General features: G+C 39.2%; 1 protein-coding gene across 1 annotated transcript in view; it reads left to right on the top strand.

The window, feature by feature from the left end:
* CTNND2 (catenin delta 2) overlaps positions 1-14,928 on the top strand; it is a 287,386-nt gene that overhangs the window by 14,704 nt on the left and 257,754 nt on the right. The window contains exon 2 of the mRNA XM_009276983.2: positions 7,570-7,822. Within this exon, the coding sequence (XP_009275258.1) occupies positions 7,570-7,822 (253 nt within the window). The remainder of the gene's footprint in view (positions 1-7,569; positions 7,823-14,928) is intronic.

The raw sequence follows: 14,928 nt of genomic DNA, 5'->3' as shown, positions 1-14,928 counted from the left end.
TGAAGACTGAAGACGTCCCTGCCCACGGCAGGGGGGTTGGGCTAGATAGAGGTCCTTCCAACCGAAATTATTCTATGATTCTATGATTCCATGATTCTATGATTTCAGAGATGTCAGCTTGATTCTATGATTCCATGATTCTATGATTTCAGATTGATGTCAGCTAATCACATACTTGAACCCATAAATAAAATAATTACTAGTAAAGAAACGCAAAGTCTAAATTGGTGATTAAGAAAATTATTCCGTATGCTAAGGGTTAGGCAATGGCAGTTATACGTCTTCCCCCAGTGGAACTGTTCAATAAAAGGAAAAAAAGGTATGTATTTCAGACAAAAAATAAGCATGAAAAGGAAATCAGACAATGTGAGGATGTGCAAACTGAAGTGGGACAATATAGACAAAAGGAGCCTTCACAGTGACCAGATACCAGCTGTTCTGTAAACAGAGAAATAGCTCAGAACCCGAGGAAGCAGTATGTTCTTTCACCGATTCTTTCTGCATTATGGAAAAACATCAGTTTGTAAGCAAAGGAACGTTCAGCCTTATTGTCACAATTAGTGTCAGATCTAAAGAATGCTCTTTGAAAATCAGAATGAAAGGATACATCAGTGCAGTAGCAACTTCAGTTCTTCAGTCTTCAAAGATTGTCAGTTTTTGCATTGGAAGGGGATTTATCGAACATGACAATATGCAGAGCACAAGTGATGTTCCCTTGGTTTCTATGAAGCAAGGAGTTGTTCTCCCGTAAAACAGTGGCATGTAAATACAGTGATGGTCAGGAGATGATTTTAAGATTTTTGAAAGAATCAAATAGGAAATGGGTAATAATTCATTACTGGGATGTACAAGCACTATGAGTATGTTTATGATCTTCATTAGGCTTAGTACTCTGCAGCTGCCAGTGGTGGGAATGAAGCTTTTAACTAATTCAGAGATGCACTGAGTATTTCCCATAGAAGTAATAGCATAGTGTTTAAACAGCTACCTCTGGTTTTGAAGATGGGATGGGAGAGTATGAACAACGTAAATCTCCTGTGATGCCATCTGGAAGAGACATGGATGTTGCCTTGATAAAAAGGCTTCCTCCTTATCATGTCATGGAAACACTTGATGATAAAAATATTACCGAAAACATGCTTGCAACAGCATGTAGACACACTAATAGCAAGTAGGTGTGACAGCCAGGTATAACCAGTACCTGAGGAAATTGTGACTAACATGTTTGTGCTAAGTACCATGCCGTTCAGTATCTATTTCTTTTGTTTGCTTGCATTTCCCCTGTACGGCATGTTATGTTCTCCTAAAAAGACATACCTGGTACAGCAGGGAGACTGGCTCTTTGCCATGCCTGGCTGTTGAAGGCGCTGAGCTGAGCATGCTGGAGCTGACTGGAGGGAAGGAGGTTGCATTTCCCCTGATATACAAAAATATGAGCATCTGGAGAAAGCTGGAGCCAGCAGAAAGAATTAGGGGGAACAAGGCTAGCTGAGTCTTTGAAGCATAACTAGAAACCCTGTGAGAGGGAGAGGACATGGAGGAAATAGAGGGAAAGAGGCTTTTCCAGTTGACCATGTGGAGTTTGATGCAATCCTGGAAGCCGTAAAAGATTGATGCGTTGAGAGCAAAGGCTGGATGGATGGAGAAGAGCCCATCCTGTGAGGATGCAAGGGAAGATTTGCTTACAGGTTCTTTTTATTTCTCTCTGGCTGAGAATTTGGAGATGGGAGTTTTGATTGCAAGATCAGCAACTAAATAGGACAAAATAAAGAGTGCAGACAAGTGAGGGAGGAGAAAATGGCAAACAACAGGAATAGAAAGTTGCAGTAGTTTTGACTGTGTTTTTCCTGTTTCAGCTACAAGAAGGTATGTAGCAAAGTTGCCAAGCTACATAGGACTTCTGCAGAGTTGATACTTGCGTAAGGTCCTGAGTATTTTAAATCTAAATTGGAGCCTTGTATCTGAAATCCTTTAGTGGTTTTTTTCTGTTCTGCCTCTCAGTTTGCATGTTTAAAGTATGAAATTCTTTGTGCGTGTGTACTTTGAACAGAGGATATGATAGTGCCTTCATAAAATCTTAACTACCTTTGAGGTAGTTGCTAATATCAATTACAGTTTGGGTTTTTTTTTCCTCTTTTGGTAAATATTTTCAGGTTCCCCCAGCCATATATTTCTCTAAAATCTTACACTTCCAGTGTGGAAAAGTGCTGCTAAAAGTAACTGCTAAGCAAATTTATTATTATTATTATATATGTATTATCATACATCTTGAACAGTGTTAAACTTGACTGCTTGTGCTTGTTACTTTGGATTGCTGATTTGCTCCTAGCTTGATTATAATCTATTTTGTTAAACTTCTATTGCAAAAAAGCTGGTGCATGCTCTAAAACACGCAGTTAACATTTAGAGATAAAAAGTGTTTGTATCCCCCAAACCTGGTGAATTCTGTTTCCTAATTGACAGAGAATGCGGTGTGTTATTTTTATGGTGTATTAGATGGGAAAAGTATGTGTTTGATAAATCTCCCTATATATTTGCTACAAACAGAATGCACTGCATTTGTATCATTTATGAACTCATGGAGGGATGGTGGACATACCTTGCACTGAAAGGACGTCTTACTGGGATCCAATTTTCAACTTTCACAGGAGAGTAAGAATCAATGGCAGGTGCAAACCAGTGAAGAAAAAAAAGAAAGAAAAAAACAAGTAAAGAATTGTGAAATCTGTATGAAAGGCACAAGGAGAAGGTTAACACAGGAACTGAATGTCTAATATAGAATAAGAGGTAAATTTTACAAGGTAGTATCCAAAAATCAAACAGCAGCATTAGCCAAGTAATTTTCAGAAAGAAGGTGTAGCAAGATAAGTCTCATAAATGAGTTTATCCTTTCTGAAGGTCTGATCCTACGTATGTTAACTGGGCAAAATGCCCTCTGACTTCCTGAAAGTCTGAACTGTCTCCCTAAGATACTTAGGTATGGTGCAATAGTATCCCTGCCTAAATCAACATGTTCTTGCTTTTTGGGTTTTGTTAGTTGTTTCTAGAGATGTCATAGATTTGAAAAGAAGATACAAAATCTGAAAGTGAATTTCTAAGTTGAGTATTAGAATTTCTAAGTTGATCATTTCATTATGAGCCTGTGAGCATATTTAACGATACACCTAAATTTTCAGCATTAATATAAAAGTTGCTGTATCTTTGTTAATACTATGCAAAAGCCATAGAAAATTATAAAGGCTAGCTTTTCTATTTGCTATTTCTGTAATCAAGAGAACCATAATCAGGGCATACATCAGGTCTTTGGAGGGTTTTCATTATAGTTAACAGGGGCTTTTCTTTCTCTTTGGCAAAGAAATGTAAGAACATATTAAATGTCTGTGTGGTACCCCAGACATTCCATTTTCTGGGGATGTGATTTTGGTGCTGCAGTAGTGAAGGGTTGAGATGATACGGTATTTTTAACGTATTAATGACATGCCAAATTAAAACAAGATCTTAAATTTTTAGGTGACAAACTGAAATCTCTTCACTGAGACTATAGTTCTTGATTTGCACAGTGTGAAATGCTCACTTTGGAAATTCTCATTGAAACCCTTTTCTCAACCCAAAATTAAAATTCTCTTCAAGCATGGTTCTTACACTGAAGTTTAAAATTTCATGAATATATAGAGATTTATTGGCCTACTACTGAGCATGTTACTTGCTATACTCAGTATCTGCTAGCTGCAGCAGGGTGGGTGCTGCGACCCTACCGGCAGTGTGAGGCAGCCTCAGCGTTGGAGGTTGCGGTCTGTACAAGCCCCTGTCGTGTGCATGGAGTGGGGCACCTGGAAGGGGCGGCCAGATGCCAGTCGCCCTCTCCCCGTGCCTCTGCAAGGCCACTGTGCCAAGCGGTCCTGGGAAGGAGCCACAGGTAGGCTGACCAGTGCAAAAGGAGCAGAGCAGAACTCGAGAGACTTATTTATCTGACATCAACCACTGAATTTCCATGTAAGTTTTTAAAAAGTGCAGGCAGCAGTCACTATTGAAAACAATGCTTTCATGGGTGGTCACTTAGGTAAAGCAAGATACAGGATAAGTAAGGTTTTGAGGCCTTTTGTTTCTTGGATTTTAATCTTGATCTTGTCAGTTTTGGGATTTTCGAAGGCCAGAAGCAGGTCTAGTTTTGTGGACACCTTTACCTCCAATCTTCTTGTTAAATCAACAAGGTGCCATGGTGTCCACAAAACCAGACCTGCTTCTTCACAGTCCGGTTATAACTTTTGGTTTTACCTTTATGCAGAGGCAGAATAGGGTCCGCCGTAGACCCAGGGCAACAATGTGACTTGGCCATGATCCTGCTTCAACCAGGCCAGATCCCGGGAAGGCTGGGCTGGTGGCTGGTGCTGGGAGAGGGGAAAGCAGCCCATTTCTTCAGAAAGAGCGCTTCTGTTACAACCCCTTCCCACCCCTCTCTTCCCTTGCTGGGGCAAACCCCTGATCCTTGTCAAAGTAGTATTGCATCTTACCCACGTTGAACTGATTCTGGTCAAGGTGTAGCTGGCTTGGATTTGAAAGGAGAGTCAAATGCGAAAGTTAGAGAAAGGGGTAAGTGTCTTCAATTTAAAAACACATAAAAAGGTTACATGACCATCTGCAGACATAGCTGGTACATGAATGCTTTCTGGTCCACTCCAAGTGTGTGCCTTCTGGATGCCCCTGTGCTCACTGAAGATTTACTGTTGCTGGGTGAGGCAAATAGACTTCTGAATTTATTTCTTTTAACAGACATAATCACTACAGCTTTGCTGTTTTAATAGCTAAATAAAAGGGAGATCTCAATAGACAGAAAGTTTGCCATAGCCTAAAGAGACATACTTCAGTCAGTAAGTCTGGCTGCCAAAAGACTCTTGTTTAAGCAAGAGTAACGTATTGGTAGGATGTGGCTTTGCTTCAGTTTTACATGAAATTATTCGTGTAAAAATGTCTGCTGAAGCTTAACTCTGTCACAGTCCATGAAGGTGGCTGTAGTCAAGTTAGATGTAGAAGTTATTCTAAGGTGTTAGTTGTTTGGGTTTTTTGGTTTTCTTTTAATTGATCTGGGTAACAGTGGCCAAACAAGCTTATTTGTGAATGTTTAACTAAGTCATAGATTTGTCTCATTCTCATATTCTGACTACGGCACATCTGTGTTCATTGTGATAAAATTCAAAAGGAAGTAACAGTCTGCTAGGAAGATAATTTGAGAAATGAATCAGAGTGACTCAAAAAGCATGTAGGTGTTAGGGTGACAGCTAGTTTCAGTTCATATAAATACCTATTTTGATAACAAGACAAAGGAGAAAACAGAAAAGTTTTCAAAGAATTTAAAAACAAACACGATTTCCATTGAACTGTCTTGCAAAGGAGAGGAAGGGAAATGCAGTGGAATATTTTGCAAAGCAATCTACATTACAATGAAGTTCTTGTTTTCACCAGTATTAGTGTTGTAGGGTTTTTTGCAATTCCCCATATACTGTGTCGAAAGCTAGCAGCATATTCTGCGGAGTGACAGTACTTAAGAGGATGCTGTGTCAGTATACAATTACATTTTTGCTTTTTCACTTGAAAATATTTCCAGTGCTTTCTCTAACTTGTTTTTTTACTCTTTTTCTCACAAGGCACCAAATTTTGGTTTTGAACTGTGTGTGTTTTCTGTTAAAATGTGATGTTTTCTTTGTCTTCCTAACACTGAATTTCGCATGATTTGTGCATGGGATGTTTCAGTATGCTAACACTGTTATGCATTTTAACTGATGCAGTTTCATGAAAAGGTCTGTATGTGTCTTATTACTCATTTCTTAAAGAAATACATCCTAGCAATTAAACAAAAGCAATACTTGTAAAATGTTGCTATATATGTAAGTTAACGTAATCACAGAATCATAGACTGGTTTAGGTTGGAAGGGACCTTTAAAGATCATCTAGTCCAACCCCCCTGCTGTGGGCAGGGACATCTTTCACTAGGTCAGGTTGCTCAAAGCCTCGTCCAGCCTGGCCTTGAACACTCCTGATGATGGGGCGGTAGATAAGTGGGTGATCCCATTTATCTATGTTTGTAACAAAGTTATAAGGTAATACTTGTTATTGTAAAATTATATACTTCAGAACCATAAGAAAAATTAAAAATAAGGCAAAGATCTGATACAACTTTAAAATTTTCAGGTGTTGTAACTTTGACAAGCATTAGGTCAGACCAGACTGCTGTAATTGTATTTAAAGCTCACTGTATTTCATTTGCTGACACTTTTGAGATAAAATGCTTAAAGTCCCTTTCATGGTCCTATAATATATTAAATATTTATTTACTTAAAATGTAAATGTGCATGTTAATGAGAAATTATTGGGAAATCTATTATGAAAACCTGTCTCTTGAATATGTGGTTCTGCCTACAGTTTAGCATATGAATTTGACCCAGCTAAAAATAGTCCTGGACTCGGGCCCACTCCTGTTGGCAAAAGTATTCTTGTCTTGGGACAGGGGGAAATGGGAGCCACCATGAGTTCACGTGGCACTTCAAACAAAATTTCCTTCTGAGCAGAGCCAGCATTTAATTTGTATTTGTTTCCAGGCCAAAAATCATGTGGATATTGGTCCTCTGGCCCTTACAGTGATAATCCATTTGCCATTAACTGGACTTCGGTTCAAAAATATTGCATGTTCAATAAGAATCATAAAGCAGAGTGGATCTCCAGTGCACGGTGCTGTAACAGAAAGATAATGGGCTGCAAGAGATATTAATAAGATTTTTGAGTCGCAAAAACGTTAAGTCAGTTTAAATCTATTGGTTAAGCCGCTCAACAACTGGTAATGCATTAATCTTGAGCTGTGGTGTGCGAGCACAGCCGTTGCTGGTGTGCATTAAGACATCTATGTGATGTCTAAGCACCTTGTGCTTAGTTAGCTCTTTTTCAGACTGAGTTAGCAGTAGCAGTCCCCTAAGTCTTACTTAAGGTGAAATACACAGAAGATGGGTTAACGAAGAGTACACAGCAACTCTCAGTAGCAGATGTCTGGTGTTACCTGCTTTATGGATACCAGGACTACAAATTTGGGACGGCTATGGCTGTCTGTTTCTTCTGCAATAGAGCCATCCGTCTCATTTTGGACTCTTGAGCCTGGTTTGACCCTCCTTCTGCTGGTGGATCTGATTGACTTCTACCCCTGTAAGGACTGCGAAAGCCTCACTCAGTAGTGATTGTGAATCTTAGCTTGACTATTCCCATGCTTCTGCACTTTTTTCATTTCAGGTTAGTGCAGTTAAAACCCCAAGTGGAAAAGCACTGCTACGGTCTGTTTAACTGGTGTAAAGGTCTTCTAGTCCAGAAGTGGCATGCCATTTAGAAATTTGTTTGACGGTTATTTACTTCAATGGTTTTGAAAATGACAATGTTGTTTGGTTCTTTTTCTCATTCTTTTTGAACCCCTGTTTTATATGTGTGTGATTTTTGGTTGTGGTTTTTTTTTCCCCCTCTGCCTAGACCTGGTTAACCATTTCTGTGAACAGGTCCTCAATTTTTTACTTTGTCCCTACTTTCCTGTCGTAGCCCCATCTTCCCCTGGTGTCGACTCCGTACCCTTACAGCGCACAGGCAGTCAACACGGCACACAGAATGCAACAGCGACCTTCCAGAGGGCCAGCTATGCGGCCGGCCCAGCCTCCAATTACGCAGACCCCTACCGACAGCTGCAGTATTGTCCTTCTGTTGAATCACCATACAGCAAATCTGGGCCAGCCATCCCACCTGAAGGGACCTTGGCTAGGTCACCTTCCATTGATAGCATTCAGAAAGATCCCAGGTGGGTGAAACCTTCATTGTCTACTATTTCTTGCTCGTGTGGAGGTTTGTAATTGCGGTTTGCTTTGTATGTTTCTGCTGTTGGTTGAATATAAAAAAAAAAAAGAAAACCCGTGATTGTACATGAAAGATTTTGTTTGCATAACAGCTTTGTCCTAATGCTTTACCTTGGAAGGCTCTCATGAGCTCTTCTGTGAAACAAAATGACAGGAGTGGTCTTGAATGTGTGTGTTTAGCCTGCTTTCAGTAGTGCCACCCCTCAAAAGCTTATGAAAAGTAATTTTCTCTGAAAATGGGAGGAGTGGTATGACTGTTTTGACTCTGTAACCACTGTGGATTGAATTTTCAATCCTTGGGCAGAAGTCATTACAGTTCTTGGTTTGTCTGCAGTTAATATTCATAAAAGCTGCAGAAAAGGATATTCTGGTATTGGGCAATGAGACTGAGCAATGTGGAAGCAACACGTAATCAGGCTTCACCCTGTGCGTTGTGCAGCCTTCCAATGCCAGTACGTAGTAACAGAATGTGTATATTACAGCTTTGCAGAAATGGTTGTTACTGTGCATGCTTTTTAAATATATAGCACAACTTCTAATGTTGCTATGAGGCATGACCATCCTCATATACCTAGGGAAGGTGCAAAGAGGAAACTTTATAGCCATACATAGCCCAAGGAGGCAGATGGATTAGAGAGAGTGTTTTCTGGCAAATTATTTTACTTCCATGTTAACAGCAATGGAAATGCTAACTGTAATCCTCAATGCACTTGGTGATTTTGTTCAGTTTTCTGATGGAAAAGAAAGCAAGTCTCTTTGGTGACTTCAGTTTAAACTTGAAAGTGTTAATTTATACAGGGTTTTTCTATGGCAGACGGTGTGATTTATTTATTTATTTTTGCTATGTGTAATTAAATGACAGGAGAGCCCAAAAATTTGCCCCAACAAAAATGCTGGAGGTGTTTAAGCAACAATTTGAAAAGACTTCCTTCCCTGCATTAAAAACCAAATATTCACAACCTGCTCTCTCTACTTGTTTAGCATTATAGCAGTTTTCTCTGTCTCTCCAGCCGGGAACACAACAGCATCTAAATTTTATGGCACATCAGAAACATCACTGCTTGTAGCTACTTCTGCCATTGCAGAGTTTTACTTATTGAGAAAACGTCTTGTCTTCAACTTCTTTTTTTTTTTTTTCCCCCCCTTAGCTTTTCCTCCAGAAATTTGAAAAAATACAAATTTAATTCCTCCCCTTCTTCCCCTTGCCCCAGAGCAAACATTGGTAACCAGAGGGAAACAGTCTTTTTCTGAAACCTTGGTATTTTGATATATTTGTATTCCAGAATATGAAAGCCCATGGAGAAAAAAGAGCTTTGCTTTGTAATTGTCTCGTGTTCAAACTGAAAGACAATTACGTTAGGAGTGCACTAAACCAGAGGAGAAATGACTGTAGTCTATATGAAATGTTCTTAGGAGAAGCATGATGATGTTGAAGGCACTATTCCCTATAGCCAGGAAAGACACATTTACAGTATCTCTACAGTCCTAGACATAATATCTTTTTAAGAAAAGGTTATCTGTTTAGTTGCTCTGCTGTCACTTCACAACTGTTAGTAGTTAATATATAGGATATGTGCTTGTAAAAGAAGATTCCCTCTTGCAAATTTTTCATTTGCCTGCTTTTTGGTTCTTTCTTGTCTTGTGATACCATTTCATGAGTATTGATTTCTGTAGGTAAAGTAGGAGCGAGCAGGCGTCCAGGTATAAATTAAACTTCATAAACTCTTTAGAGGGGATCATTAAATATTATTACTAATTACTATTAGATGGATTGGGATTTTGCACAAAATAACTTTTGTAAAAGAGGTTTGCATTACTCGTGATCTCATTCATTTGATCCATAGACTGTGTGTGGTGTCTCTTACGTAGTATTGCTGCCCTTACTTGTTGGTTCGAATAATTCTTATAAAGAAATGTCAGAAGCACACCTGATGATGTTACGCCTTAGTCCCCAGAAGCTATAGTCCACCTAGGCAGACTGGCTTGTGAAACTATCTGTGGCCTACAGCAGCTGCTGATCATTCAGCTGTTAGAAAGACATTGAAAAATTGGAAGGAGTTTGGAGAAAAGCAACAAAAGCAATCAGGAGACTTTTAATGTTGATTTCTATGGATAGATTACAAAAATGTGGATAAATGACAAGTGTGGAAAGGAGGGGACAGAAGATTTTCCAGACGCTTGTAAAAATATTATAGAAGGACAGAAATTATTTAGGGTAGCACATGGGAGGTATAATTAGAAGTACTGGGTTTAATTAGGAAAAGGAAAACATGGCCCAAATACAAGAAAGACTTTCAGTGGCTGTGTTAAGTTGCATTGTGTTCCTCAAAGGGTTATCATTTACATCGTACACAGCAAGAAAAAATAAACATGTTGGTCAGCAGGTGGACTTCGTCAACTGCTAAGTTTTGAGTTTCCTTACAGACCTATTGCTGCTTTGGTTGGCTGGTTGGTTGGGTTTTTTTGTGACTGACACGAATCGTGGAGGGGAATGGCAGGCATCATTTTCAGACACTGTGAGCCTACCTGTCCAACCAGAGGTCCAAACAAAGGCTCTCTGGCAGAGGAAAATCTGCAAGACAAAAGCATACTAATTGCAGGCTTTTGATTAGCATTTGCTTTATGTCATTCAGCTCAAGATGAGCAATAGATACCCAAGAGAGGGCGTACTCATCCTAATAAGCAATTAGGGTTCCTAAAACTGAACATTATTTTCAGGAATCTTCAGTTCAGGTGGAATTTCCATCTGAAATCCCTGAAAAATGGTTGGCAGGCATTGATGTAGTTGACTATTTTTTTTCCATTGTTTTCACCATGTAGTTTGGATTACTAATTCTCTGGTTTTACACCCGTGTTCTGAGCTGACATTTGGCAAATGAGATTTTAGCTCAACAACTGTTCTGCATCATCCAGCTGTCATAAAATGCGGTTTAATGTTCATTAGCATAAAGCTTAGGACAAAAACTATTTTTAAAAAGTATCAAGATATTTATTATCAAGTTTGTGGTAGGGGATAATTTTTAATTTATGCAGGTAGACTGTTAGCTGATACAAGCTCATAGAACAGATAGTAAAACTATATACATCTGTACTGGCGGAGAGTCGAAGGCTTTGTTATTTAAAAAGGAAATAAGCCCCTTGTCACCTGTTAGAAATAAAACTTAAGTTCTGCATATGGAAAATGGAAAAGTTGAATATCAAAGATAATTTACAGATTGATTCTTCAGAGCATTCTTTTATGTTTACTTCATGTGAAAAAAGGAAGAGAAATATGCAGTAGGGCTGTGATACAAACTGTTTCATGCCATAATCACTTATATGAAAAAGTAGCAGAGGGAGGGAGGGAAAGAATACAATATTTATTTTGTAATTATTGTCTTGCTTTTGGTTCCTACTGAACTGTGAATGAGCAAAGTCATGAGTATCTTGAAGTACCAGAAATATATGTTCATGTGATATTTTCCAGCCTACTTTCATTTAAGAAAGATTAATCTGTCTCTTGGCACCAACAAATTATCTAAGGTTTGTCTATTCCTAGACTTTAGGGGAACTGGGGAGCCCTAGAAACAGAAATGCCAGTATCCAATTGTCAGTCTGTGTGCCTTCCAATTTTTACTCCAAAATACGAACCTGACAAATGTGTGTAAATTACTTAATTTTTGAGTTTTTCACCTGCTAAGAGACCATGTACATGTACTGCTGCTGATAAACCACACTTGCTGCATAACAGATGAAAAACATATAATTTTCACATCCTTCAGTTAAATATGTACCAGTGAAGTTTTGCAGTAACAGTGGTTTTCCTTGTTTATGGACTCACTGTGTCTGGTTTGATGGGTTGAGTCAACATGTTTCCTTAATTGTTTTGTGACTTCTCTTCTTACCTGTTTTTCTTTACACGCTGGTATACACACATCTTCTCCTCCTGCAAAGAAGCTGGCAAGAACCTGAGTTAACAGCAAGAATTATGTGGAATACACTCCATTAAGGCTACCAAAATTAATTTCAGAGTTCAAACGTCCATTTTCATATTGCACTGAATTATATTGTCTACACTTAGAATTTTCCTTTATGGCATCCCCTTTCCCAAGATATGTGTTTCAGAATCTTTAAAACTATTTATTCAGAAGAAATGGGGTAATTTGGTGAACGAAGCTGTTAAGGGTTCATTCTTCATTATAGAGCAGAGAGCAATAATGATTGGGCTCTTGTTGGGGGAAAAAAACCCAAAACACACAACATAAAAAAACCTCAAAACCACTAGCAGTAGAATAATGTTGCAACTTTACAAGAAAACAAAATTTTAAACCGGCTATCAAAATTTTAAAAACCGGCTATCTCATAGTGGTTCTCAGCTTTAGAACTGTCTGGGTATAGGTCAGCATAGAGACAGTTTTCCAGGTATTGCATGAATTAACTGTAATACCCTGAGACGTTTCTGCTCTGTTCTGTGCTTTCAGAGTCAACTTTCCATTTCATTACCTCTGCTGGCCTTAATTTCCTCCTAAGCAGGAGATGACGGCGCTGTCTGTCTATCTTCTAAACTTTTAAATTGGCTTTCTTTCCACTTACGAAAGGAAATAAATTAGATCAGAACATTTTGTGTGAAATGTAAGTTTCAAACCTCATCTTTCTTTTTCTTTTTTTTTTTTTCCTTCCCAAAAATACTCCTGGTTTGCAAAATACAAGCTAGAGAGCTTTCTTTTTCTTTAGGAAAAGTGAAAGAAGTAAAATAAACTCTAGTTAAATTTCTGTGCTCCAGTAAAACTGCTTATGAGATTAGCACACAGAGTTTGGAACATGGCCTGTTAAAAGATAAATGTTTCTGCAGGAGTCTTCACCATATATTTAATCTCACTTTGTTCCAAGGATTGTCTCAGTGTTAATAGTGTTAGTCTACTGTAAACCTGAATAGCAGCCAGGCACTCGAACGGTGTAACGAGGTAAGAAAATAACAGCGTAAACCTGCATGTGTGGCAGGTTGGACACCTTGGTGGGAGCATGTCTGGTAGCTTCTTTGGGAAGGGCTGTCACCTTTAGAAAGAAACTTCTGGTGGGGTAGAAGGCCTTGCTGTGACTACAGTACAGCTGGTGGCAACACTGTGCAGCACTGCTGTGGTCAGTCCTGAGATGTGGGCTTGGGTTTTCAGAATCCAGATGGGTGTTGGTGGGTCTCTGGCATAACTCGCTTAACGCAAGAGGTAGAAGATTGAAGTTCATATTCCTGGTCTGGAAGAGACAGAATAGGGCTTGCAGATGTACCTCTTCGCTTTTATATGACACAATGTGTGATAGGCAGCTCTCCTTTTTATTCAATAGGTCCCTCTTACCCTTACCTGAAATTAAGGGTAAAGTAAAGGGGGAGGTGATTCTCTGAAGGTGGTGGTGGTGGGGAAGCCATGGGAAACATACTTCTAGTGGATCTGAGCATGTAAATGTTTGGCAATGTAGGCTTACCTCCAGAAGTAAATGGTTCAACTTCCTAGGTTCTACTAACACCCTGCTAAGAATTTTTTGCATCAAATTTAAACGGGCCAGGCTCCTTGTATTGGTAGAACCGATAGTGTTTGATAGTGCTCATTTTGTAGCTCTGTGTTTAAGTATATCTTTCATTCAGCAAGGAAATACCTGGTTTATTTTCCATGCATAAAAATTGTACAGTCTCTCAGGCTTTAATGTATATCTTCTGAGTATGAAAAACTGACCCTAAAAGAAAATAAAATCCAAGAGTCTAAACAGCACAAAAATACACCCAATTCAAGAATAGCAAGTCTGGAGCAAATTGCAATTCCTCATACAGATCCTTTCTACATAGAAGGCATGAATTTTTACTTAGTGCACAAAATAGTTTTGAGAAAACATAGCAGGTATGATAAAATAAACAGCAATGTGTTTCCCCTTCCTGCTGTAGGTAACTAAGGATGAAGCCTGCTTCCTTAAAATAGGTGAGGTGGGAATCCATAGACTATCCTATAATCTGTTAATTTGGGATTTCAGGAGACTTACTTAGCTGAAACCTTGGCTGGAAAAGACTTTCCTAGAGAATGTTTAGTTCCAGCTTGAGCATGGCAAAATAAACAAGGAGCGAACTGGTCCATGCAAGTGTCAATTTGTGGTGAAGTAGAGGAGTGGTACCCACAACTTGGAAAACTTATTTTTGTGTGTATTTGAGCACATTGCTGTATATGCCAACAGTTTCTGTCTTTCCACTGTTTACATCGAGTTGGTTTATAAATGGCTGGGGAGACACTGGACATAGGTGGAGTCATTTCACAGTGCAGCAAATGCGATACAGTAATCACAAAAGCAGCCACCTGTATTTGCTATTTTTTTCTCTCTAGAATTTTCCCCATGTTGTTTAGCAACCTCCTTTCTCTGGGAGAAATGCTTGGAAAAAATAAACAAACAAAAAAAACCCACCCTGAAGTGTACTCTACAGGAATAAAGTGTCTGTGCTTTTAGCTCATGAAGCACTAGTACCCACTTTCTCTCCTCTGTGACTAGTACCATTTTATTGACAGTGCAGGAGGCCACTCCATTTTGTTGCCATCCTGTCTTTAAAGAAATCTGATCCTACCGTTAACAAACCTGCCCTACTGTAATCACAGAACATCACAATTTCGGTATATCACAGTAACACGGAAGGTGCTGGTCCATGTAGTTTGAATAATGAGTCTGTCCAGAAGTGCTTACAGTTCCTAAACCATCAGCGGAGTAGAACAGGTTATATGTAGCCATTTTATCTGGTAGGTTATTTATGCAGTATACAGGGTATAATTTTGAGAGAGATGGTGCCTCGTCTCTTGTTTTGATGTGAAAGTTTAGCTCTTACAATCCTCTCCCTCCACCAGGAGGTAATTCCTTTCCTTTATGCTGGAGGGAGAGAAGTGAAAGGCCACTTAGGTACTTGTCAATGATACAGGGCATTCAGGAGGACAGTGGCAGGAGCTCCATGTAGTGTTGATAAGTGCACATCTAATAATTGAGGGGGAGATGAGATCAATGTCTCTTTTTTGGACTTCCCCCCCTCCCCCCCCCCGCGCCCCGCCCC

This window comes from Aptenodytes forsteri, unplaced genomic scaffold, assembly GCF_000699145.1.
Source record: "Aptenodytes forsteri isolate BGI_AS27 unplaced genomic scaffold, ASM69914v1 Scaffold322, whole genome shotgun sequence".
Taxonomy (NCBI): domain Eukaryota; kingdom Metazoa; phylum Chordata; class Aves; order Sphenisciformes; family Spheniscidae; genus Aptenodytes; species Aptenodytes forsteri.
The sequence above is the reverse complement of the archived record's forward strand: the minus strand, read 5'-3'. Positions and strand labels throughout refer to the sequence as shown.